Source organism: Drepanopeziza brunnea, assembly GCF_022702325.1.
Source record: "Drepanopeziza brunnea f. sp. 'multigermtubi' strain 214-2 chromosome Unknown ctg5, whole genome shotgun sequence".
NCBI lineage: Eukaryota > Fungi > Ascomycota > Leotiomycetes > Helotiales > Drepanopezizaceae > Drepanopeziza > Drepanopeziza brunnea.
In genome coordinates, this window is record NW_027094068.1 from 215341 (window position 1) to 240307 (window position 24967).

The 24967-nt window shown below is 53.4% G+C and overlaps 8 protein-coding genes across 8 annotated transcripts; 6 read left to right on the top strand and 2 right to left on the bottom strand.

Moving 5' to 3' along the window:
* Nucleotides 1-1122: 1122 nt before the first annotated feature.
* Nucleotides 1123-1686, top strand: L3040_003547 (uncharacterized protein; the record flags this gene model as incomplete). The annotated part of the gene is made up of 4 exons (XM_066156454.1): nucleotides 1123-1255; nucleotides 1364-1444; nucleotides 1542-1570; nucleotides 1645-1686. 4 exons carry the CDS (start codon nucleotides 1123-1125, stop codon nucleotides 1684-1686), a joined length of 285 nt encoding a protein of 94 aa, XP_066012042.1.
* A 734-nt stretch (nucleotides 1687-2420) lies between these two features.
* On the top strand, nucleotides 2421-4223 carry L3040_003548 (uncharacterized protein; the record flags this gene model as incomplete). Its single annotated transcript, XM_007291862.2, has 3 exons — nucleotides 2421-3624; nucleotides 3688-3930; nucleotides 4072-4223. 3 exons carry the CDS (start codon nucleotides 2421-2423, stop codon nucleotides 4221-4223), a joined length of 1599 nt encoding a protein of 532 aa, XP_007291924.2.
* A 3102-nt stretch (nucleotides 4224-7325) lies between these two features.
* Nucleotides 7326-8365, top strand: L3040_003549 (uncharacterized protein; the record flags this gene model as incomplete). The annotated part of the gene is made up of 3 exons (XM_007291863.1): nucleotides 7326-7447; nucleotides 7505-7956; nucleotides 8016-8365. 3 exons carry the CDS (start codon nucleotides 7326-7328, stop codon nucleotides 8363-8365), a joined length of 924 nt encoding a protein of 307 aa, XP_007291925.1.
* A 797-nt stretch (nucleotides 8366-9162) lies between these two features.
* L3040_003550 (uncharacterized protein) lies at nucleotides 9163-11592 on the top strand (the record flags this gene model as incomplete). Its single annotated transcript, XM_007291864.1, has 5 exons — nucleotides 9163-9667; nucleotides 9740-10019; nucleotides 10119-10215; nucleotides 10291-10738; nucleotides 11000-11592. The coding sequence occupies 5 exons, from the start codon at nucleotides 9163-9165 to the stop codon at nucleotides 11590-11592; spliced, it is 1923 nt and encodes a 640-aa protein (XP_007291926.1).
* Nucleotides 11593-13189: 1597 nt separating this feature from the next.
* L3040_003551 (uncharacterized protein) lies at nucleotides 13190-19976 on the bottom strand (the record flags this gene model as incomplete). The annotated part of the gene is made up of 3 exons (XM_007291865.1): nucleotides 13190-19119; nucleotides 19170-19312; nucleotides 19372-19976. 3 exons carry the CDS (start codon nucleotides 19974-19976, stop codon nucleotides 13190-13192), a joined length of 6678 nt encoding a protein of 2225 aa, XP_007291927.1.
* A 430-nt stretch (nucleotides 19977-20406) lies between these two features.
* L3040_003552 (uncharacterized protein) lies at nucleotides 20407-21115 on the top strand (the record flags this gene model as incomplete). Its single annotated transcript, XM_066156455.1, has 2 exons — nucleotides 20407-20716; nucleotides 20862-21115. The coding sequence occupies 2 exons, from the start codon at nucleotides 20407-20409 to the stop codon at nucleotides 21113-21115; spliced, it is 564 nt and encodes a 187-aa protein (XP_066012043.1).
* A 206-nt stretch (nucleotides 21116-21321) lies between these two features.
* L3040_003553 (uncharacterized protein) lies at nucleotides 21322-22368 on the bottom strand (the record flags this gene model as incomplete). Its single annotated transcript, XM_007291867.2, has 1 exon — nucleotides 21322-22368. The coding sequence occupies one exon, from the start codon at nucleotides 22366-22368 to the stop codon at nucleotides 21322-21324; it is 1047 nt and encodes a 348-aa protein (XP_007291929.2).
* Nucleotides 22369-23495: 1127 nt separating this feature from the next.
* On the top strand, nucleotides 23496-24423 carry L3040_003554 (uncharacterized protein; the record flags this gene model as incomplete). The annotated part of the gene is made up of 2 exons (XM_007291868.1): nucleotides 23496-24099; nucleotides 24227-24423. The coding sequence occupies 2 exons, from the start codon at nucleotides 23496-23498 to the stop codon at nucleotides 24421-24423; spliced, it is 801 nt and encodes a 266-aa protein (XP_007291930.1).
* Between the last annotated feature and the right edge of the window lie 544 nt (nucleotides 24424-24967).

Here is a 24967-nt window from a genome sequence, read left to right on the forward strand (position 1 = left end):
TCATGATCCTTAACCGCGCGAGAGGGACGCTTACGCTACGCTAATGTGGAGACGAGCTGTGTAAGGTTGTTGATCCTATTCAGACTTGGCTTTTCCCACTCTGAAATCTCGCTTGTCGCTCTACAGTCCAGAGGGTGGTTATTGTACTACTTAAGGAGTGCGGCTCAAATGACGACGTAGCTACGTAGGTAAGTTCAACCGACGTACTATAAATGTCAGTCGCCAAGGCTCGAGCACGCTATGCCCTGATATCTACCAGCTTCAGTTGTAGTTGTAGCAGAGTACTTGTCGCTCAGCATTGATGCGCCCGTCCTTCCTCTGCACTCATTCTGAAAATTCGATTCTCTGCTCGACGGCACTCTAGCCAACACGTCATGCGATTTTGAGTCGCACCCTTCTTGTCTTTGGATGCGCATCGATTTGCAGATGAAGATGAGCTTGAGTTGGTTGGTCGCCTAGCCTGACTCGTTATTGATGGTTTGAAGCAAGCGGAAGCGACAGAGGGCAGGGGATGGTGGAGCTTGGCGCGAGTTGGCCGCACCTGATCGAGAATCGTTCCCGGTAGTAATAAGTAATCATACTATGTATGGCCGGCCCACTGCATCTGCCACGCCTCGAGTAGAGTGGAATTATTTTTTGCATCCGCTAAACGTCGCTCGATATTAAGAAGAAGAAAGAAAGAAAGAAAGAAAGAAAGAAAAACCCCCCCATCCGGCCACGCGCATCGCAACGATTCAAGTAACTGAGACAATATCAGGACTCGCCGGTTGACCAACGCTGATCTGGACAGACTTCGGGAAATCTCCGAGCCCGGATGGGATGGAAGTTACGTATCTCTTCTTCAGAGTTCACTACCCTTAATAATAAGCCTAAATCGATTTGCCAAAGTCTCTCTGTTTCTGTTCAGGACGGGATTTCGTCAAGAGATCTGGTTCAATTTCGACTACTGTAACTGACCTTGCTACCTCCTAGCCCCAACCTTAATCTTAGACCAACCTTATCTTAAGCCTCTTCGCAGGCTCGGGACTCGGAACCTTAATTCCTCGATCCCTCCCCATGTTTGGCGCGGCGGGTGGGTTGATCGAGTTTAAGTGGCTGAGGCTTGCCCAAACCTACCCCACAATGTATGAGGTAGAGGAATTATGCGGGCGAGGCCGATCTGTGATCGTCGACCCAAATAGCACAATATCCCTCATCCGCCTGCTCCGTGGCCGGGTCGGTATCGGGCAGCGCACTTCCGTGTCCCTAGAGGTCAGTCAGCTTTTGAGGCTCTGCAGAAGTCAGGGACGGAGCGAGCGGTCCTGGGGCGTGGAAATCAGAAAGAGCACAGCGTGGTGTCGATGACGCCCGTTGACATGTCCAGATGCCATGAATGAAGCCTCTCTCGCCAGACTCATGACGCTGGAGCTGACCGGGCAAAAAGAGCACTACTCTAACAGAGTTCGTGAGTATATTAAATTGTGGCGGGACATTCAGCGGTTGACGACGAGGCATACACAATGTTGAGTGAGACAAGATTCTTTTGCCTTGGCCAAAAATAGCGCTGCATTTCCAATCTTGGCCGTGGGTGGTAAGTGCAGTCATTTGTTTTGTCGATGCTCGTCTACAGCTATCATCAACCTGACGCATTTTCCAAAGCAGCAGATTGCTTCCTTCCAGTTCACCGACACCTCTACCCTCCGATGAGATGTACATTCTCTCCTTCACAGCACTTGTGCTCAGGTTATGTTAGGTCACTTTTTGCCCTCTACCCGTAAGTACGGTGTCTCTGGGTAATCTATCGCAAACTATAAAACGGCTCGCTTAATTTGGGGTGAACTCTAACCACCATCAATATTTCGTCCTATCGTGAGACGATCTTGGAACGTGCCATGCTACTTGTCACCGCTTGGAATACGTCAACCGAAGTTCATGCGGGCATGAGACAATTCTGTGCTTTTGGTTTTTTTTTTTTTTTTTGACGGCAATGACAGAGAGGCCTGCCAGAGTCGATCGAACTTGGCGTCATGCCTCCTGGTGATTTCAGACGGGAGCTCTGTCTTGGACACCAAGGCCCAATACCAGGCCTTCTGTATAGTCCTCATTATTGCGAAACATGATGCCGCCTAGACGATGATCGCGCTGCACTTCTGAGCAACCCCCTTTTGGCTTGTCGATTCGGTGTATATAAGTCGGGATACTTTCATCCTATCTTCTCTCATCAGCTCATCATCGTTTTCGGTTCTTCATCACTCTTCAGCAGTTCAACTCTCTTCTTCACTCCATCATTCAAGTTTGATATCATTTTTGTATTACACCCGAACCGCTTCACTTTCGTTTGCATTCGACTGAGCTAGCTCGTCGATCGTCAGTTCCTAACTCCAACACCAAGCACATCACACATCTCGTTTCCAAAAAAAAAAAAAACCTCTTCAGTCAACATGAAGTTCTCCGCCATTCAACTCGCAGCGCTGGCGCTCGCCCTTGGAGTCACCGCAACGCCCACTCCGGCTCGCCGCGAACAGGCCAAGAGTTCCCTTGCCCGTCGCGAGGAGTCTTTGGCTGCCACCGAGTGCGAGGACACTCCCCCGGTGAGCTACAAGCTCCGAGCACGACAGTACCCCGCCGATACTCCGGACACTCCGGACACTCCCGATACTCCTGACACTCCTGACACTCCTGACACTCCTGACACTCCCGACACTCCTGACAGCAAGGAGGACGATGACAAGAAGGAGGATTCCGATGACAAGAAGGAGGATTCCGATGACAAGAAGAAGAGCCAGAAGCAGCCCAAGACGACCAATGAGAAGCAGCCCAAGAAGGAGTCTGGCTCTGGGGGCTCTGGGGAGAAGACGGAGAAGAAGCCCAAGAAGGAGTCTGGCTCTGGGGGCTCTGGGGCCTCTGGGGAGAAGACGGAAAAGAAGCCCAAGAAGGAGTCTGGCTCTGGGAGCTCTGGGGGCTCTGGGGGCTCTGGGGGCTCTGGGGAGAAGACGGAGAAGAAGCCCAAGAAGGAGTCTGGCTCTGGGAGCTCTGGGGGCTCTGGGGGCTCTGGGGGCTCTGGGGAGAAGACGGAGAAGAAGCCCAAGAAGGAGTCTGGCTCTGGGGGCTCTGGGGAGAAGTCCGAGAAGAAGCCTGCCACCCCTCCTGCCGGCTACCCTACTAACCCTCCCAGCGGAGAGGATGCCGACAAGCCTGCGCCTACGACGCCTCCCACTGGAGAGGATGGCGACAAGCCTGAGCCTACGACGCCTCCTACTGGAGAGGATGGCGACAAGCCTGAGCCTACGACCCCTCCTACCGGAGAGGATGGCGACAAGCCTGAGCCTACGACCCCTCCTACCGGAGGAGAGGGAGACACTCCCGCCCCGTCCAACCCTCCCCCCCCACCTTCCGGTGGCGGTGCCACTACCGTCCTCGACGCGCCGCAGGTCATCGCCGCTGGCGACGCCTTCGATGGCCAAGGCGGCACCTTCGACCGTGGTGTTCCCTGCTCTGGCCAATCCGAGGGTGGTGAGAAGGACCCCGTCTTCATCCTCGAGAAGGGCGCCACCCTGTCCAACGTGGTCATCGGGCCCGACCAGCTGGAGGGTGTCTACTGCATGGGCGCCTGCACCCTGACCAACGTCGTCTGGACCAAAGTCTGTAAGTAGCTGCTCCTCCCGGGCACGCCTCACCGCATATACTAACCCCCCGTCTCCTTCCCAGGCGAGGATGCCTTCACCGTCCGCGAACAGGAAGCCGGCGAGGTGACCACCATCATCGGCGGGTCGGCCTCGGGCGCCGAGGACAAGGTCTTCCAATTCAACGGTGCCGGCACGCTCTCCGTCTCCGATTTCACGGTCGACGGCGCCCAGACGCTGGTCCGCGCGTGCGGTAACTGCGCGGCGAGCCACGAGCGCCACATCATCCTGGACAACATCAATGCCTCCGGTGTCACCACCCTGGCCGGTAAGCTCTCTCTCTCCCCCTTCCTTCCCTCCTCCTTCCCTCCTCCTTCCCTCCTCCTTCCCTCCTCCTTCCCTCCTCCTCCCCTTCCTCCTCCCCCCGCTGCCCGCCGCCGGGGACCGTCACTGACCAGGCGCGCCTCAGGTATCAACGTCAACTTCGGAGACACTGCCAAAATCACCAACACGGACGTGTCCGGCGTCGAGACCCCCTGCCTGACCTACGAGGGTGTCGCCAAGGGCAGCGAGCCCAAGAAGCTCGGACCCGAGACCACCGGCGCCTGCTCCGTCTCATAAGCTCGATCGCCTCGCCTGAGATGGGGGGGACCCCCGGCCCGGATGGGTTTAGTAGTAGTCAGTCAAGCACGCACGCACGCATAGAAAGGGAAGGGATATTATAGAGCGGGACTTTTTGCCGGGCACTTTGTACAAAAAAGGGGGGGTTTTTTTTTTATAACTTTCGAATGAGATGCTCGCCCTGGTGGCATTTATTTTTAAAAACGATTCTTTGGGCTTGCCCCCTCACTGATCCCTCCCTCACTCACTCACTGATCCCCGCTCGTGGTTCCCTCTCTCTCTCTCTCTCTCTCTCTCTTGTGCCGTGATGACGAGAATCGATCTTGCTTCCTCCGGAAGCGAAGCGCACGCCAGCCAGGCCTGTTTCCATCCGACTCGACCCCCCTCCAGAAACCACGCACGGACGGACAACGCCCTCCCACCCGCCCCCCGAACAGCCGGTTGGATCAACTATCGACTACAGACTACAGACTATCGACTACAGACTACAGACTACAGACTACAGACTACAGACTATAGCCTATAGATAGAGCGCGTACGGTCTAAATAAACTCTATCCGCGCCTCTTCCTTCCTTACTTCCTTACATATCTTCCGACCGGTAGTACAGTAGCAGATCCCAGATGGAACCCCTCCCTCCAGCAGGGGAAGGAAGGAAAGGAAAGAAAACGGTCCCCCAGGTCGCCGCAGATCACTCCCCAATACGGGCGACGGGCGGGCACGCGCTAAATTTATGTAGTACGACGACAGGGCCTAGAAGTAGAAGTACTACGTAGAAGGGAGGGAGGTGTTACAGGCTGAGGGGGGGGGGGGTGTCTGGGAAGGTTAAATTCTCCGCTTTTATTTACTGTATTGTAGAACCCCTGCTTGCCCTACCCCTCAGGGTGGGTGGGAAAAAAGCTCCGTCTGCGACGTTTGCGCCGTAGGCGTTGCCGGCTGGAGGAGACGAGACGAGAGCGGATGCGACGCAGAAAAAATGGGGGTGGGAAAAGAAAGTAAAGTCAAGTCTCCGTCTAGGTATACAGTACTGCGAAAAGAAGAGAGAGAGAGAGTTCACTCGATCAGGTCCTCGTCGATACCTGGGTAATGGAAGAGTGGAGAGGGGGGAGATCGCCCGGGTGGAGGTGTAAAAAAGACCGACTCGAGAGGTAAGAGGATGATGTGGGCCAGGTACGGCCGTCGATCCATTGGCGCCGTGGCGATCAGGGCCTTCTTTTTCTACAGGATGTGCGTAGTACTAGTACTAGTAGTACGTAGCAGTACAGAGAAACTATATGCGGTATATACATTTTCGGGACTTTTTTTTTTTTTTTTTTTTTTTTTTTGTTTTTTTTGGGGGGCTGTCGCTCCGGTCCTGACGATGTCAGGGCTTACTTACGACGTACACTACGTACACTACGTACGTAGGAGTCCTGACTGTAGCAGGCCACACCTCCTGCGGAAGATGGTGTAGCGAGGGTGGTCAGCGATCGGAGGCAAAATAGAAGCCAACGTTTCCATAAGAAGAAATAGATCGAGGAGAGGGGGGAAGAGGGGGGAGAAAAAAAAAAAAGAGTTTCAATCTTTCCGTCCGGGATTTTTAAAAAAGACAAGGTTACAACCGCGTCTGGGACGCCGCGCCCAGGTCCGGTTTCGAAGGCTCTCTTCGCTCGGTTTCTGATTGAGCGATCGATTGATCGAACCACGCGTCTGGGAAGAGGGCGCGCGGGGTTGGGAAGCTGCATCCGCTGGGGGATAGCAAGCATCGGGACTTTTCGAGAATGGGAACGGCGAAACGAAAGGAGAATAAAGAAAGAAGAAAAAACAAAGTAAATAAATAAAAAAATAAGATTTTTTTTTTTGGGAGAGGCATTTTCTATTTTTGGTGACCCACAGATCCACAGATTCTCACTATCGCGTCCCCACTTACGTAGTACCATCGACCCGAGTCCCGAAGGATCGTCGAACCTTGCTCGGAGATCTTGACTCGTCAAAGGCGGGGGAAGATTTAATATCTTAAACTGCTACGTAGTACCGGTACTTATCGCGGTTAATCTGCTTTGACGTGGTGGGTCAGAAGAAGCGAATCCGACCACTAGCTGACAGACCGGATGCTAAGGATACCCAGTCCGTATGAGAGTCAGGTGGGGGAGAGTGATCTCCGGCATTATAATTTAGATGGAAGACTCTTTACACCAGACCCGAGGGGGTTCCCCAACGGAAAGAGAGAGAGAGAGAGAGAAAGAGAGAGAGAAAGAAAGAAAAAGACAAGATCGATTGCTTGGCGGAGTCGATTTCAAGGCTTTCACACCCGCCTTGACGATTTTCGAGGATTTCACGCTTCCCCGATCTACTAGACGCCATCTGAGTTGAAATAATTCTTTAAGAAGGGGGGGTTCGGGGTTGGCTTCTTTCCTTGCCTCGGCCCGGCTGTGGCTCGCTCGTGGGTATGAATCTGTTTCGTTTCCAGTCGTGAAATCGGGCGAGGATGGCCCCTCTCCGAGTACCGGTACCGTATCCACCACGAATCCATTGCGGCTTGCCGTCTGCAGGCTTGGCGCACGGTGTATAGCTGCGGCGGGCACCAGCGAGTCAATCTAATCAATCTGCCTGTTTATCACACGCTCCGAAGAAGGCGAGAAATCGGGGCTCTCGCTGGTAGAAGCCTCCCGACAGATATGTTCAATTACCGGTAGATGTGTAAGCTGGAACCCCAGATGAACCCCGTCACTATGGGGCTGCAGTTGAGTTTTGCTCTTTTTTATTCTCTTCTTTCTCTCTCTCTCCTTTAAAAAATAAATAAAAACAAAAAATAAAAAAACTTAAGTCATTCTGTTGCATTTTCTCTCCACCTTTTCAATTACACCTTCTGTTCATGGTTGAATTTGTTCCTCGCTGTGGGCAATGATAGTTTGTCTTGTCTCTGGCTGGCGATGCAAGTTTAGTTTTGCCGAGGATGAGAGTCATGTGGGCACGTGCCGGCCTACCTGAGGAGTCGTACAGAGAGCGGACTGCATCTCGGTTGTGCCCCCTTTATCCAACAAGGATCCTCACCAGCCCAGTTTTGTTGTTCCGGAAGACTTACGCGCCATCGAAATAGTCTACATCGCAGATAAGAGTCTTCATGGACCCCGTCCACCCGTCGTCCGAGGCGGCCGGGACCTCCGGGACCTCCGGGACCTCTGAGACCTCTGAGACCTCGGAGATCAAGCGCCGGGGCAAGCGCGCGAAACTAAGCGGGTACCTGTGAGTACATCGTGATCCAGAATCATCGGCCCCAGAAAACATTCTGAGTCATGACAGATCAGATGGGTGGGCGAGAGGAAAAGAGAGATCCAAGGAGGAGCTGATCAAGGGGTGGGAGAAGGGAAGATTAATGGCCGAAACCGAGTTCGTCAAAGGAAAGACCGGGCTGGAACACTCTCTGGGTCTGGGTGCCACGCCGAACGTGATCCCGCCGGGCGAGGCTCGCGTGGACGGCAAGCTTCGAACGGTTGAGATAGGCTGGCACCCGATGGCGGTAATGGGAGGAAAGTGGCTGGCTGAGCAGTCCGGGAAGATAGTCGCGAAGAATATCGGCAAGTACCCTGACCCAACTCAGCACTGGGCGGTTCTGGTTGGCGGCTATATTCACCAGCTGTGGATGGACGAGAAGCTTTGCATCATCTACAACAACGATAAGCTGGACCGGCCGCAATGGAAAACGTTCGAGGTGGGGAAGACCAGGTTCACCGACGAAGCGGTGAGACAAGCCGGTAGGTATCCGGTGGGTTCCCCGACTCTACCACGAGTAGAATACTGATCTGCAACATAGCAACCATGACAATCTACCAGATGAGGCTGGAACGACCACTCTATAACCTCGTCACCAACAACTGCCAGGATTTCGCTATCCGTCTCCTGGATGCCATTCAAGTCGGCGCTCATGCTCAATTCGTGACCAGCTTTGCCATCTATCAAGCTGCTACTGGCGATGGTACAATCAAAGACCTTTTCGCCGATGCATATCCCGAAGAGCAGGCAAAAGATCCGGCCAAAACCGGCATTCAGCGGACGGATACGATCGTGAAGGCTCAAAAGGTCATGGATGAGAATACCACGAAGCTGGATAACCACAAGACCAAGAGATTTCCGCTTTTCCATAGTAAAGGCGGAAGCGCCTGATCGATCTTTTCCTACCGCGGGCGCTGGGTGATTCTGAAAGCATTTCCAATTTCGATAGATACCCCGAGAGTCGCAAAACTTTACTAGAGAGTTGCGAAGATCACGCGAGTGTGATTGAGCTATTCTGCAGAGACGCACTGTTAAGACTTTGGCCAGCACTCTGGCACTGTGTTCCATTTGTTCCTTGCTAATTCGCTTCAGTCAGTACTTCTAATACCTTCCTATTCATCAGATGCATGTCACACACGGAAGGGAAAGTGGCTTACAGCCAGTCAGTCGCACGTCATGAGACGGATGCGAAAATGAGATTTCATCTGTCGGTCTGCTATGGCTTCTTCGTTCTGGATCAGCATAATTTATTTACCCGCCCTGTCGAAAATCGTTTGTGTTGTAGACTTGCATTATATATCTGGCCTCTTGCTCCTATTTCCAGTTTTGTGTGCAAGCGTCTGCTCGTTTATCGTGCTTTGTTTTCACGACTCGCTTAATATTACGAGTACAGCATGTACTTACCTGCCTACTCACTCATATCTGTATTCGGAAGGGACCATGCTTCCATTCCAGAAAAATCTGGAGAACACGGGATCCTGCCTCGTCGGAGTCGGCCTTCTTTGTGCTACCATCGCGAACGTAACCTTTCGTCGCCACCGAGAACAAAGACATGCTTCGCTTCAGAAACAACAAAGCCGATCTGCCTCCCTATAAACCTGGCACCATTCCTCGCCCCAAAAAAAAACCTCTTCCCATTCACACGCCGCCTTCAATAATACATCAGATCTCGTTCATCTCATCTCACTATGCGAAGTTCACGCTCGGCTGCTCCGTCGGGCTCCGGCGGGAGGAAGAGATCAGCAGAAGAATTGACCCCCCCACCGTCACCAGCAACCAAGCTGAGGGCCGAAGCCAAAGTCGCCGACCTGGTCGAGCTCATCACGAACCAGAACATCCCCGTCTACACCGACCCGGATCCGGAATACTTTCGATCTATTGCCGTTGCCAACCGTCTCTTCCGCTTCGCGCAGCCTGCCTTGGTCGTCCATCCGCGCACCACTGCCGACGTGGAGTATATCATCAGGCAGGCGAAGCGCGCCCATATCCCGGTCACGATCAAGAACGGTGGCCATGCCTACTCGGGCTCGTCCGTTGCGTTCAAGGGCCGCGTATTGATCGACATGCATCTCATGAGCGCCGTCAAGCTTGACATGGCGTCGAAGACTATCCGTATCGAAGGAGGCGCGCTGTGGGGGCACTGCTATAAGCCTTTCGTTGTCGGGGAGCACATTGACGGGTACACGATCAATGGTCAGTTCTTCGTCGGCTTCGTTTCCGGGCTGGCTCTTTGAGGTGGGGCGCTGACTGACTGACATGCTTCAGGTGGACGATGTCCTGGGGTGGGAGTCGCGGGATTCTTGATGGGAGGAGGCATTGGCCCCTTCACCCGGTCGTTTGGAATGGGCTGCGATAGGTTGCTGCAGGCTACTCTTGTCACTGCCAACAGTGGAACGGTGACTGTCAAGGCAACCGATGATCCCAGGTCCTCCCGAGGGAAGCTCTTCTGGGCGTTGTGCGGTGGGGGCGGCGGCAACTTTGGCGTCGTTGTAGAGCTCAAGATGGCGGTAGAGGAGTTGAAGAACCCGACCTTGGTCAACACTAGGTATGTCCACCCACTCCTGATCTTTGCAGAGCGAGCGGGCCACTTGGTACCGATTCTCGCCCCATCTGCGGATCCTCCGGAATAACTGACCAGTGACAGATTCACGTGGTATCCGAAAGACTTGGAGACAATGACCGTCACCATGAAGCAATTCTACAAGCACAAATGGTCTAACGAGATGACCATTGACTCAACTGTAGGCGCTTTCCGGCATTGTTCCCCGAGACTCCTCTGAGAGATCTCGCCCGCTAATATTTGCATTATTCATTAGTGGCTATGCGATCATAGACCCCGTGTCACCAATCTCCCCGGCCACATGGCTGTCCGCTTCGTCGCCAACTTCAACGGCACCGGCGCCGAGTTCGACAGGCAGATCAGGCGGGCCATCAAGGAGCCATCGCTGCTCGAGCTGTTCGACGAGCGAAAGATACAGGAGAAGTCTTCCCAGTTCCTGTACGAGTCGCTCGATGACCAGTGGCGAGAAGAAGGCCGTCAGGTCAAGCCCGCCAACCCGAGCTGGTCCATCTACACGTCTTTTGTCTTTGGCAATGACGCGGCGACCATCACCCAGGTCACGGCGATCATCAAGTCCGAGCTGGCCTGCTTTAAACACAAGTACAAAGGGCAGGAGGTCCTGGCACAGATCGCGTTCATCCACACGGGAGGCGAGGCGAGCCGGCGATCTTCGACTGCAACGGCTTTCCCCTGGCGTGATTCGGGTACGTACATCTTCTTCCACCGTTCGCCTTTTTTTTTTTTTTTTAATTCCCACTTGAGCAAATCTTCCCGATATACATACATACACATCCATCACTCAACTCCCAACTCCCAACTCCCAACTCCCATCCCCATCCCCATCCCCATCCCCATCCCCATCCCCATCCCCATCCCCATCCCCATCCCCATCCCCATCCCCATCCCCATCCCCATCCATCCACATCCCACCGACTAACACCACCCTCCCCCTCCCCCCTGCCTAGTCTACCAAGCCTACATCATGGTCTCCTGGGACGAGCCCGAAGCCAAATGGATGGAACACGCCATGCGCTCCTTCCTCCGGAAGTTCAAGGCCCAGCTCCAACCCTTCTCGCAGTTCGGCGGCCGCGCCGCCTTTGTCAACTTCCCCGACAGCAGCATCGCCCGCGAGCACCACGAGAACGCCTACTACGGCCCCAACGCCGCCCGCCTGCAGGCCGTCAAGGCCCTCTGGGACGCGGACAACTTCTTCGACTGGCCGCAGGCGGTGCGGCTGCCGATGTTGGATGTGCTGGAGATTAGGGCGAATGTGGAGGAGTTGGAGGAGGAGGAGGAGGAGGAGGAGGGTGATGCGCCGCTGCCGTTGCCGCTGCCGTTGCCGAGATTGAGGGCGAGGGGGAGGGGGAAGGGGAAGGGGAGGGGGAGTGGGAGTGCTGTTGGGGAAGGAAGTGGTGGTGGAGAGCAGGCCCAGGCCCAAGCCCAAGCCCAGGCCCCCCAGGCCCCCCAGCAGCAGCAGCAGCAGCCAACGCATGACTGGGAATGCTTCCGAGCGAAAAGAAACGAGGACTTCAACGGGAATCAGAGGGATACTACGTAAGTCAGTCAGTCAGGCGGTCAGTAAAGTAGGTCGCCCCTTCCTGATCCAGACGATCCGCCACCGCTGTCGGAAGGTCAGACTGGCCATGGCTAGAGATTGGGATATGCACCGCCAAATAGCATCTGTTCACTCATCAATCTGATATTTTATATTTCTCTTTTCTTATTTGGATTTAGATCCACATCTAAATAGGTACAGACTCAGATAAATAGGTACGGACTCAGATAAGTAGGTACGGACTCAGATAAGTAGGTACACACTCAAATCAATCTCAATCACGCACGCCTGCCTCTCCCGCTTTGCTTTGCTTTGCTTTGCTTTGCATGCATGCATTACCGGTATTTAGGGGTAGTTTACCCTCATTTGATCACGTACTGTATAACTGCCTGTTCTTTGACACCCGACGGTTCTTGATCCCTTTGCCCGAGCCCGCCCGCACCCAACAATCAATCAATCAATCAATCAATCAATCAATCAATCAATCAATCAATCAATCAATCAATCAATCAATCACTCCTCAAATCCTCAAATCCTCAAATCCTCAAATCCTCGAATCCTCAAATCCTCAAATCCTCAAATCCTCAAATCCTCAAATCCTCGAATCCTCAAATCCTCAAATCCTCAAATCCTCAAATCCTCAAATCCTCAAATCCTCAAATCCTCAAATCCCCCTTCTACCAAGAAAAGACAAGAAAAGACAAGAAAAGACAAGAAAAGACAAGAAAAGACAAGAAAAGACAAGAAAAGACAAGACAAGAAAAGATAGGTACCTACAGCCCGACGAACTAGCTGAGGAGGAGAAATTGCAGTCTTTTAGCTTGGTATGAGTATGAGTATGGATGGGTGGGTGGGTGGGTGTGAGGATAAGGATGAGTGAGGGTGTGGGTGTGGATGAGGATGTGTGAGTGAGTGAGTGGGTGTGAGTAAGTATGAGTGAAGGTATGAGTATGAATGAGTGAGGATGAGTGAGGATGGGTATGGGTGTGGGTGTGAGTATAAATATATATCTTAATACCAATAAAGCCTACCCTACTCCATATCCATCTAGTTAACATCGAAAAGAGGATAGGTAGGTAGGTAGGTAGGTAGGTAGGTAGGTAGGTACCTTGTTAGGTGTATTATGTACTATGTAGTATGTAGTATAGAGCGTATGCTGTAGACTATATATAGACAGATAGATAGATAGATAGATAAGGTAGATAGATAGGCAAGCAGATAGATAGATAGACAGACAAGCAAGCAAACAAACAAGAAAACAGACACCTCTTCGCTTACGCCCGCTTGATGACATGCTGAATGAGGGAGTGAGTGAGGATAAGTGTGAATGATTGAGTGTAAGGATGAGTGTGAGTAAATGAGTGAGTGAGTGAGTGAGTGGGTGAGTGAGTGTAAGGATGAGTGTGAGTGAGTGAGTGAGCGAGTAAGTGAGTGGGTGAGTGAGTGAGTGACCAAGTTCTTTAAAAGGGTATATCTTCCTTATTCTAGCCTATCCTATCCTATCCTATCCTATCCTATCCTACCTTATCCTATATCCTATGCAGTCCAACCCTATCCTACCCGACCCTACCCTATACAACCCTACCCTATACAACCCCCCCTAAACCCCATCCAGAACCTCCTTGACAACCACCCCCAGCATCCTCAGCCCAAAACCCTCCGCCACCCCCCGAAACACCCGCAGCCGGCCCACCACCTCCTCCCTCCGCACCGTCTCGGTCCAGACGCCGGAGCAGGCGCAGTGCTCCATGAAATCGTTCACCCGGACCGCGCGGCACTTCCCGCACTTCAGGTCCTGACCGGTCCACTCGCTCAGCACCGCCTGCACCATGCCGATCAGGCGCTCCTCGATCTCGAGCCGGTTGAACTCGGCGGCGCAGAAGGTGCACCGCCACGGCGGCGCCGAGGCCTCGCCCGGCGCCAGCGGGAGCAGGTCGTCGTCGCGGCAGAAGTCGACGTCGCGCGCCATGGTGCAGTTTTCGCAGATGAGCTGCGGCAGCCGGAGGGAGGAGGAGGGGTTGACGAAGCGGGCTTCGGTGCTGAACTCGCGGATGTCGAAGAGGGCGAGGAGGTCCTTGCGGAGGAGCCGCGCTTCCATGGTGATGTTCTTGTCCAGGCTCAGGACTTGCATCAGACTTTTGACGAGCTGGAGTGCCGGATTTGAGAGCTGGAGGTGGGAGCCCGGCAGCACGGGGAAGGAGTAGTCGGATGCCAGTTCGGGATGTAGCATCTCGTCTTTCTGCCGGCGGATGAGGCCAGCAATCTGTCGCTTCAGAGGCTTCTCGAAATCCTTGCCAAGGATGATCTTGTCCTCTGCGGCATCCTCACCCAGAGCACGCACAGGCAGTTGTGTAGGGCGCGGCGTAGACTCGACGCCGTTGATCAAGGCGGGACGTTTGAGAGCGTGCATCTTCTGCACGAACTCGACGACCCAGTCGTTAAAGATCGGTTGCATGGGCACAGGAAGGAATCTGCTAAGCTGCCAGTGCATGATGCAGTCGAGAGTCTGTTTCTCGGCTTCGACGACTTCGGTACAGGCTTTGCCGCCGTAATTAAACTCGTCGTACCAGATGAGATAGTCCCAGTACTCCTTGATCTCCAGGTCGAGAAAGTGAAACAAGGGCTTCGCCTTGATGGACTTGAGAATGTACTGGCTGTAGGCATACGCGTTCCCCACTTCCGACTTGGTGGTTTGGAGTAGGAGGCGGTTGGCATTTGCAAAGACGACGTGAGAGCCAACGCGTCGAAAATCGGTCATGAGCTGCTGGAATGCTTTACGGGACATCATCTGCACGTAGTAACGCAGCGATCGATCGTACAAGAAGGAGTCCGGATTCTCCACCCATCGGACGAGGTGCTGAACCATAACATCAGCCATGCTGCTGCCTTTGCATGCTTCGGTCCACCAGGCTTTAACCATCTCACGAAGAACAGTGACACCAGCAGTCGCGAATGCATTGTCAGAATAGAGCACATTGGTTCCGTCGCTCGGGGAGTCATCTTGGGGCGCCGCGGGATTGAACGAGATCGAGTCACTTCCCTCCAGCTCGTTGATCAGAGACGAGGTCAAGATCGTGTTGATGGCCAAGTTCCGTACATCGATCTCAATGCACACCGAAGGGTACGTTCCAGGATTGTTGACCGAAGGCATCTGCACGGTCTCCAGAGGCCCAAGAACATCATCTTGCTCATACCCAGCATGATCCGGTCTGGGGCCCCCAGACCACCACAGCACCACGTTGTTCTTCTGCAGTCGTCTTGCGTACGCAATATCGATCAGGAACCGAGGATCGTCTCTCTCAAGATTGCAGAGTGGAACATCACCATATCTGGCCAGCTCAGTGAGATGCAGGATCCACGACCCTAGACTGAGATAATGGTTGACAAGCCTCTTTGCAATGAATGCTTGCCACTGCAGTGGGGGGAGATTACTATCCGAGATCTCATACTTAAGTGGCAGAACGGGGAAGTCAGCCAAGATGGGCACGTCGTGGATAAGCATCCGTCGCTGCGGTGACTGTACGACAAGCATCAGCGGCTTGGACTCGTCATTCTTCATCTTCTTCACAATGTCGCCAACTTCCAGAAGTGCTTTTCGTCTCGTGGTCACCTGGCTCGTCTTGAATTGCAGCTTTGCCTGGTACTTGAAGCAGTTTTGCCATTCCTGCCCTTCGGCCTCCTGCTCTCTCCGCAATAGCATCTCGCTGTAGATCTTGCCAATATTGGGCAGGTCTTGCGCCGAGTCCTTGGACTTCTGGAGGATCACAACATGGGCTTGCTCCTTGTTCGAGGAGAACAAGGCAAAGACTTGGCGGTCGCCGGCAACGACGTGGTACAGGTACAGGTATACCATTGGCGAGGTGGTGAGGTAAGGGTTCTTAGGAACAGCACGGCGTAGACCAGACAGATCGAATCCAGACTCGAGACCCTTACCGAGCACACCCGGTTGGGACTCGTCAAATGTGCACAAGCTTCCAAGCTGAAGGACAGCGCGGATGCTCAGCGGGACCTGCTTTTCGTACACGCCCTCAACGCTAGGATGATTGAAAAGCAAGGAGAGCTTCTGAGCGTCGTTGATATAGACAGTCTCAGGCATCGTAAGCTTGAACAAGTGCACCGAGGGATGTCCATTCGGCAGCGTATGCGTGACTTTTTGCGCTTCACACCCATCGACTTCGATATCCGGAAGCTCTTTCCCCTTCAAATTCAGGAAAATCTGTCTCGGCACATTGACTCTCAACGTATGAATTTTCGAGTCGATGAGCACGAATGCCAGCACAACACCCGGACTTGTGGTGCCTCGCAGCTGAAGCACCTGCCAAGTACTCTTGTAAGTGATCTCAGCTTGATTTTGGAAAGTGACACCAATGTTGTTCTGGGTGACGCGAGACTCTCCGAACAAATGCCGTCGACGTATCCGTTCTTGCTTTTGGATCTTCCACTTCTGCTTCTGGTACTGGAGGAAGCCTACGTAGTCCTGGGTTGGGTCCGGCATCGTCTCTGGCAACGCCGCATAGGGGTTGATCGAGATAGGCCTGTCTGGTTCTGGCGATTTTCGTTTCTGGGATTTCTGCGTCGCCTGGGACATTTGCGCTCCAAGAGCCTTTGGCTTCAGCAGCTTGACGCCAAAATCCTCTATGTCGCCAGCACGGGGATCCATCAAGTTGGTGATCTCTTCCAGAGGTGCCGACTTGAACGAGTCCGTCACCTTCTTCTGCTTTAGCTTGTCCTCCTTGACATTGATCCTCCTTTGCAGCCACTCCGGGTGAGGCACTCTCGGGACCGGATTTCGGACCTTCTGCAGCGCAGCTGGAATCGTAATCAACTTCTGGATGACCGAGCCCAGACGCTCAAGATAGTAGCCCCAGTCAAGGAGAGCTCTGGGGTCCATATTTGCCGGATCTTCCTTCAGCCACTTCCGCAAAAAGAATCGCTTCACTTTAGTCTCGGCCGAGAATATGGCAACCGGAATAGCACGCTCGGTGACAGGAGCGTTCTTCGGCTTCGAGCAAATGATGTACTTGCAGTTCAGCCCCTTGTCCTTGACCATCTGCTCGCCCAAGAAATCAGCTAGGCGCTTGGCTGTCGTGATCGAAGTCGATTTCTGAGTTCCATATTCCTCCAGTGTCTTGGACATACTCCGATTCTCGCAAATGAGGTCAATCAACTCCTCATCAGCAAGCGTCTCACCCTTCGAGTGCAAGACGTCAAGCCACTGGTTAGCAACTTTCGCAACAGCAGCGTAGGTCTCAGTCAGGGTCGTGCCTTCCAAGAAGAATTTGAAAATCTGCTGCTGGAAGATCTTGATGAGCTTCAGTTCTCCTCTTCGCTTGACTTCAAAACCCTTAAGTTCGGCCAGGCTTCCGTCATCGTTGAACACGGCATAACGCTTCTTCAAATTCTTGTCTTCCTCTTTCGACGTCGGCAAAATCATAGCACGGTACGGGCCGTCGACCTCGAAGAAGATGGAATTGTCGCTATGCGTCTCATACTTGAAGGTTTTAGGATCAACGAGCGTCTGGTATTGGTGGTTTGTGAATTTGCCATGAACCAGGTGATTCAACATGACACAAGGATACGAAATGGCGAGTTTCTTGCCGTTCTTGAGAGTGAAGCCGTAGTTCTCCGGGAAAGTGGCAGGCAGCATGCACCAGATACCGTCCGTGTCCAGTTCCAGAGGTCGGCCAATTCGCTCAACCAGTTGACGAGCCATCTGGATGATATGAGCACCGGTCAGACAAGTAACGCCAGCCATCTCCATAGAGTACCATCGCGATCCTTTTCGCATAACATATCCATAGAACGAGTTGAGAATGACCTTGTGCGCCAATTGCAGAGAGTCGAAGAGAACGATCATCTTCTTTCCACTTTCAATCTCTGCCTGAGGAGCACCAGCAGCCTTGAGAGCTTCCGTCTTGCCCTTCCAGACTTTCTGCTTCCCTTTATAGTCGTATCGTCGGTCTCGAAAGTCTTTGACTGTATCTATGTAGAACGGGTTCTCTCGCTGGCAAATGATTGCCTCCCGCTCGATAGTTTCCGACTCGTGAATCTTGTGGTAGATCTTCTGACTGTAAACTTGTAAACGTTTCCGAATCAAGGTCGATTGCTCATCGGGGGACAAATCTTGAAATGTTCTCATCGGACTGTTCGGCCATTTCCCAGGGAAGCGTTCGTTCTCGAGAGAATGCTTGATCATATTGTACTCGTCTCGTTTCGCAGGCAGATACTCTCCTCTCCATGCCCAAGGCATCCTCCGATCGCAAGTCTTTCCAGGTCTGTTAAAATCGCACGCCGCACAGTCCGCTTCCTGTATCATGGAATCCGGCTGCAATCGGTTTGTCGTCATGATATTGGGGTACATAGATGCAACATCCAGATGGTATATCAGGGGTCGCTCACTCCGGTTCGCAGTCTTCTTCAAGCTGTTCAGCCGGTCCATTATCTGTTGCTTGACCTCATCATAATTCGTCACGTCGTCAAGAGATTTCTTCTCTTCAACCACAATACTGAACTTCAAAGCAGCGTCCAAATCCGCGAGAAGCTCGTCGATGGCCGTAGTATCCACGGCAAAGTTCACAGGAATATCCGCACGGAACACACCTGCCTCGATACTTTCGACGTGACCACCGACATAAGTCTCAGATTCGAGTAAATGGCCATCCCAGAACGCTTCCTTGGGTGAGACATGCTTATTCGGCAGGACAATCTCCTTCTGGTACGCCTGTACCATGAGCAGCATCTCGCAAAGAGTTCCAGTTCCCTTCCTCAAGACGGCATCCGGACCCAGCGGAATAATCGTACACAGTGAGAAAATGAAGGGATGCACATATTTCATGTACAAGTAATAAGTGGCCACGGCATCAGAAACCGAGTATTCAGAGAGCACTTGAGGCTTTTCGCTGGCGTACTTCAACATGAGTTCCGGATCGATTTCGTCCGGGTCGTAGCCAAGCTTGGCTGTGGTAACGGCTTTCAGACCTCGACTTCCTTGCGGCAAGTAACTGTCGCGATTGACCCAGTGGAAGCAGTCCATATGTGCACTGTAATCGCAGCAATACTGGTCCTCGGGTCCTTTCCGCCAGCCGATTTCCTGGTACATGTCGATTCCATTGACACTTGCTCGCGCGTCCACAAATGGCCAATCGAAAAAGTCTCCGTTGTAAGTCGCAATCACTGTCGGCCTGGCCTCCTTGATGTGAAGGAAGAACCGTTCAATCACTGCCTTCTCGTCCGGCTCGTTGAAAATCATAAACGGGCCCTCGTACTCCGGTTTGGGTGTGTACTCGAAATCTTCAATATCCTCGGAAACAATCTCTCGATTCGTAATTAAGAACCCTTGGCCATCAATCATATACGAAATCATCATGATTTGATCTATCGTCGCATCCGGAAACTTCAGAGGCAATTTCGTCGTCTCGATATCGTACGCCATAACCACCGGATCCGCTCTTTCCAAACGCTCTTCTAAACATTTCATCGTTGTGACGCCGTGTTTGGCCTCGACCGAGTACCATTTTCCGGTTCGTATATCTGCCCTGTCAGCAGGTTCACTCGCGAAGATAGTTGGCGGCGTGGCATACCCAAATCTATCATTACCCGTACGTGATATGGTACATCCCATTCCCTGATATCGACAATAAAATCGCTTGCATCGGCCACAGAAACATTAACCCGTCGCTCGTCATTCCGGTCGTCATCAAAAAGGTCGAATCCAGCATTCGCACTATCACCCTCATCAGTGCCTCTCTTCCCATCCCCGAGCCTCCCAGCAGCGCCACGTACCTGGCCACCTCGGCATATGTATCCATCGCATTCATGTTCTTCTTATTCTTCTCGGCAATGGGCATGATATCCCTCCTCGCGGCCAGCAGATCCGCCGAGTTTGCAAACCGCAGCTCAAAGAACGTCCGCCGGTAGCCGAGCAGGTGATTCGGCATCTGCAGGTCCTCCTTCTCGACCTTCCTCATACTCTTCACCACCCCTCCGCCCGGCGCGCGCTTCAACCACTCCTCCGCCTCCGCCTCGTGGCCCCGCTTCACCGCCACCAGGAAGTACGGGTCGTACTCCAGCGTCGCCTTGAACGTGCCGCCGTCGTCCTCGAGGAAGTAGCAGTCCAGCGCCGCTCTGCCGTCCGGGTTCTTTGCGTCCTCCACCGACGTGGCGCGCACGTTGACCAGCCAGCCCGTCTTCTTCTTGCCGGCCTCGTAGCGGGCGAAGCCTTGCGCCTCGTCGATTTCGTGGGCAAGTCTGATGGCCTCACGCTTCGCCTCGGAAGAGGTGCCTTCGGCGCCCTTAGAGGCTGTGAAGGTCTTTGCCTTGCGGGGGCCGTGGTAGGCTTGCTTTCCGCCCCGACGATATCCATTCTTGGGTATGCGTAGACCGGGCATGGCGGCGATGGTAGAGGGAAGAGGGTGGTGGTATGGTGCAGGATGTCCTGCCCTGCGTGGTAGTGTGGACAGGAGGAAGGGAGAACAGGGGTCAGTCAAGTCTAATTAAAGAGCTGGCTTAGATTTTGTATCTGATGTTTCCTAATCGCAGTCAAGTCGTGACGAGCAAGATGAACCGGGAGATCTGAGTTGACGAGTTCGGGGCGATTGGGCGTGGTGTTGTGAAGGTCGATTATTTGATGCGAACGCGTAAATCTCGCGAAGCGCGTCGAGTCGAGACAGACGCGTGTGGGCACTTTAAGTTGAACTTCGCGCACCAGCCACATCGACACCGCCACAACAGAGTCGATGATTACATGTTGACTCGATCATCCCTCAACTCGTAAATCACAACGACAATCCACACCCGCGACACACGACACACCTAATCATGGCCGGCGACACCAGAGAAACGCACCCGACCCCGACCCCACGGGGCCCTCCCCCGGAATCAAGCGAAGGCCCCAACAAGGTCTACGAGGTCTTCAACACGCCGCCGGCGAGCGCAAATGCCCTGCCAGAGGGCTCCGGCCAAAACACCGCCGGGCGGCACGAGCAGGCTCCCACGCTGACCAGCGCGCTGAAGACGGTGCGCCTGGGCGACTTCAAGCAGGTCCACATGTACCCGTGTGTGCGCGAGAGTCTGCTGATGGGCATCGGAGGGGCGTTTGGGGTCGGGGGCGTGAGGGCGGTTTGGGGCGGTGGGTTTACTTTTCTCTACATCCATCTCCCACAACACCATAGATCATACCTTGCGCTGCTGCTGTTTAGACGCAGGGGAGCGGCAAAGGGGGGACTTGCAGAGGGGGGTTTCGGCTCGGTGGCTAATGACATGTGGGATTACAGCTCCTCTTCCGAAAGCTTGTAATTGGGCCGTGGGAACCTTTGTCTTTACTTCGTGGGCGAACTACGAGTTTTGTCTCTATCGGAGGAGTCTGGAGAGGGCGCATATGAAGCGAGCGGTGGAGATTATCGATCGCAAGAAGGCCGAGAAGGAAATGGCCGCCAAAGCAAAGCGAGAGGAGAGGAGGAGGCTGAAAGAGGAAGCGGATCGAAGAGCAGAAGAAGCTGCGAAGGCCAGGTGGTGGAAGTTCTGGTAGTGCTAGACTGCACGCCGTGTACATGTATTATGATTCATTACATAGAGATTGGGACCGAAGATGGTATACCCGTTCAAGCCATGTCCCGGCTTTCCAAATCCAGACGCCTTCGCTACTTCAGAAATGTTCGCTCAGTATCCAGCAGAGCCTGCCACCAGCATCTATCCTGGGCCGCTTCCATCCGTACATGATGTGGAAAGTTCCCATCATGTCCAGACTATCTTCGTCGCCTCCATCTCGCCGAACCTGACCCTCCTCGCATTTTCTTGCTCCATCTTAGCTGCCTTTGTCACCTGGCTCCCTCTCCGTCTATCTATCCTCGACTGCCTCCTCTCCTGCTCCTCCCTGTTCTTGTAGGCAGCCATCTGCTTTCTCCGCTTCTGCGTACGCACATACGCCTCAGCAGCTGTCGGCTTGAATCCAATGCCATTAATGCCCTCCCCATCATCCTCTGGATCCGAAGGATCATGACCCGTAATCTCATCATCATGCCAAGTATTCGCTGCTCTCTCTTCATCCACAACTCCTTCCACCCTCCCATCCCCCGCTTTCCTAGCCAAACTAATCAGCGGCGGAGTCCCAGCCCTTTTTTTCCTAGACTTCGACTCTGCGAGCCTGTAAACGAGCGGGTACGCCCTCCCTGTATTCCTCGTCACCAGCGCAGGGCTCCCTCGAAAAATCATCTGGTCAAACTCATTGCCGGTCGTAATCTTCCCGACCACAGGATCCATCGTCCGTTCCAGCGGCGGCGCAACAAACATCCTGAACTGCGGCGGCTGCGGCGTCTCAGGAACCTCCCTCCTCTCCATCTTCACCAGCTTCGCCCTCTTCCGCGCCCCGTCATCATTCCCACTTCCATTCCTATCCCCGTCCTCATCCATCCGCTCATCACACGCCCTGGGCCAGCCCACACCCATCCCTTTCCCGCTCTCTTTTTCCCGACTCCGACTCGGCAGCCCAAAATCAGACCTGGCCCCCGTACCTGCATCTTCTAGCCGTAGGGCTTGGAAGTTACACGCAATCCCGGCCCGTGGCGATGCCGCCCTGCCGTCTCGTTCGCGCGGTGGTTGCGGAGGCGGGAGCAGGTACGGTGAGTAGGATGTCGGCAGTGTGTCTTCAGGCATGGGCGAGGAGCGCGGAGGAGTTGGCGGGATGGTCGAGATGGCAGGGAGGCCCCGTTTGCGTTTGGGGGGACCGTTGAATGTGAGGGCGTGGTGGGGGTGGGTGGTGGACATGGTGGGTGGTTTGAGCATTGGGGTTGAGGGAGGGTATAGGCGGCCAGGCTTGCCGTCGGATTCGAGGCGGTGATGTGAGTCTGTATGGAGTTGATGAAGTTTCTGGCAGGGAGTCACAAGAATGAAGTGTATCGAGTCGTTAGTTGAGGAGTGGAGGTGGGAGGGCGGGGTCGAGTTTGGATATAGGTCTGGTACCCCTTGTGACGGTGAGGGTGAGGGTGAAGGTGACGGTGAAGGTGAAGGCTAGCTAGTGGAGAAACTGCATCAAGTCACGTGGACAAATTTACTTATTGACACTGGTCTCTCTCTCCTTCAGAAGCATCTCTCTTGTTATGCAAACCCCCTAACAAAGATGAAAATCATCTCTCCTTACTTATCTCTATTCACTACCGAAGATTCACGGAGAGCTTCTCACCAGAAAGGGAGAGGGACCATGGTCATAAGAAACATGTTGGGTGTTGGGTGATGGGATGGATTTTGATGGGATGGATGTTGATGGGATGGATGTTAATGGGATGGATGTTGATGGGCCCTCCTGAGCCGCGTGAAACAGACAGCGAGCGATGAAACGCGAAGGGATCGAATGTATTTTGGGCAAAGGTTGTAGTTGATTGTACCGGTAATCTAGTGATGATCGCTACTTATATTTAGACTTATATAACTGAGGTTAATTGTACGTAAAGGAGAGGAGGCTGAGTAGTGTGGCTGGCGCAGGAAGTCTTGTCCATCATCCCAAGTCACTGGACCCACTCCAAGATACAGGATCACCAGGTGGCTCGAGATGCCATAGCAACCCCTCGTCGTGCTCCGTATGGATATGAATAGTAATGCCCATCGGGTTTTGCATCGTCATCGACCCCGAAATCCATCAAGTCAGTAGACCGAGTTCTGTACGTAGGTAACGGTAGTTGTAGCTTAACTGTCGGATATAAACTTCGGATATAAACTTCGGATATAAGATGTGAGTATCCCCGAAAGCTAGTCTTCGTTCCTCGTTCCTCGTTCCCCGACCACCTTTCTCACCTATCACCTACAGAGTACCGGTACACCTGCAGACAGTCTTACAACTACCTACTAACTCTCCTACAACTCCAAACACTTACCCTTCTTCTTATCTTCACCTACAGTCGAACAGACAGACAGGCATGGCTTCCTCCCAACATCACCAACCATCATCCCCGGGCCAAAAGGACGTTCCTCCGTATGAGTTGCTCTACTGGCCAGGCATCCCCGGCCGTGGTGAACACATCCGTCTGGCCTTCGAAGAGACCTCAACCCCGTACACTGACTCGGCTCATGTCGAAGATGGCATGGGTCTCGTGACCTCCCAGATCTCCGCCAACAATCTCGGCGACGCGCTTAACCCTCCTCCCCTGGCACCACCTATCCTCCAGCACGGCCCGCTTCTCATCAGCCAAACGCCCAATATTCTCTTGTACCTGGGCCCGAGGCTGGGTTTGGTCCCCAGCGTAGAGGAAGATGCCAGCGGTGTCTATCGCGTCAACGAACTGGCGCTCACGGCACTCGATGGGCTGAGCAACGAGGTCCACGACTGCCACCACCCGGTGTCGACGGGATTGTACTACGAGGACCAAAAGGCAGAGGCCCAGCGCAAATCGCAGGACTATATCAAGAACCGACTTCCCAAGTTTCTGGCCTATTTCGAGAGAGTCTTGAGCGGCGAAGCTAGCAGAGGCGGGACGTGGCTGTACGGAGGAGTGTTGACATACGCAGACCTCGTGCTTTTCCGTCAGTACTCGCTTCCGTATGCCATCGTACTACTTACTGCTTGTTGTACTGTACCTGAAAGAAAGCTTCGTGAGAAGTTCTTGAGAAGACTTTATAAGAAGATACTAGTATTTAACCCTGGTGCTAGAATGTCTTGACGGCCTTGGATTTGCCTTCCCGAACGCGCTCAGCCGGCTCGCGAAGGGGGGGGATTACGCTAAGGTCTTTGCGCTCTACGAGAATGTCCAGCAGCGGCCGAACATCAAGAAATATTTGGCAAGCGGGAGGAGACAGCAGTACGGGATGGGAATCTACAGGCACTATCCAGAGCTGGATGAACCATGATGGCGAGTCGAGCCTGATTCGGTCGGGGCCGCGTGGTCTCCGACGGATTGAGGTTGAGGAGGAGTGTGGAAGGAAGATGCAGATTGACTACGGAGTAGTACTGTATTGTAGTACGGTACTGGAAGTAGGTACGGTACTTACTGTATTTTCCAAATTCCAAGCGCCGAGTGCAAGGTTGGCTTTTGCAGATCCTTGCATTCTGATCTTCATCCACCATGTCCACCAAGGTGGCGCAGATTGATGGGGTATCTTGTTTGAAAATAATTTTTTTTATATATTGTGTTATATATATATATAAACACGTATATGTATATAAATTTTTTTCTCTCTTTTTTTGCTCTATTTTTTTTGAGTCTGGGCCAATCAGGAGCACTTGTCAGGGCAGAGCACCGGGCATCGGTACGGGTCTTGTGTCGACAGTCCGTACCGTACGGGACCGTATGGTAACCGGTAGGCTGTACCGGTACCACTATTTGTTGTGGTGCCCGTACCGTAAGCGTAAACGTAAGCGTAACCGTAACCGTAAGCGTAACCGTAAGCGTGA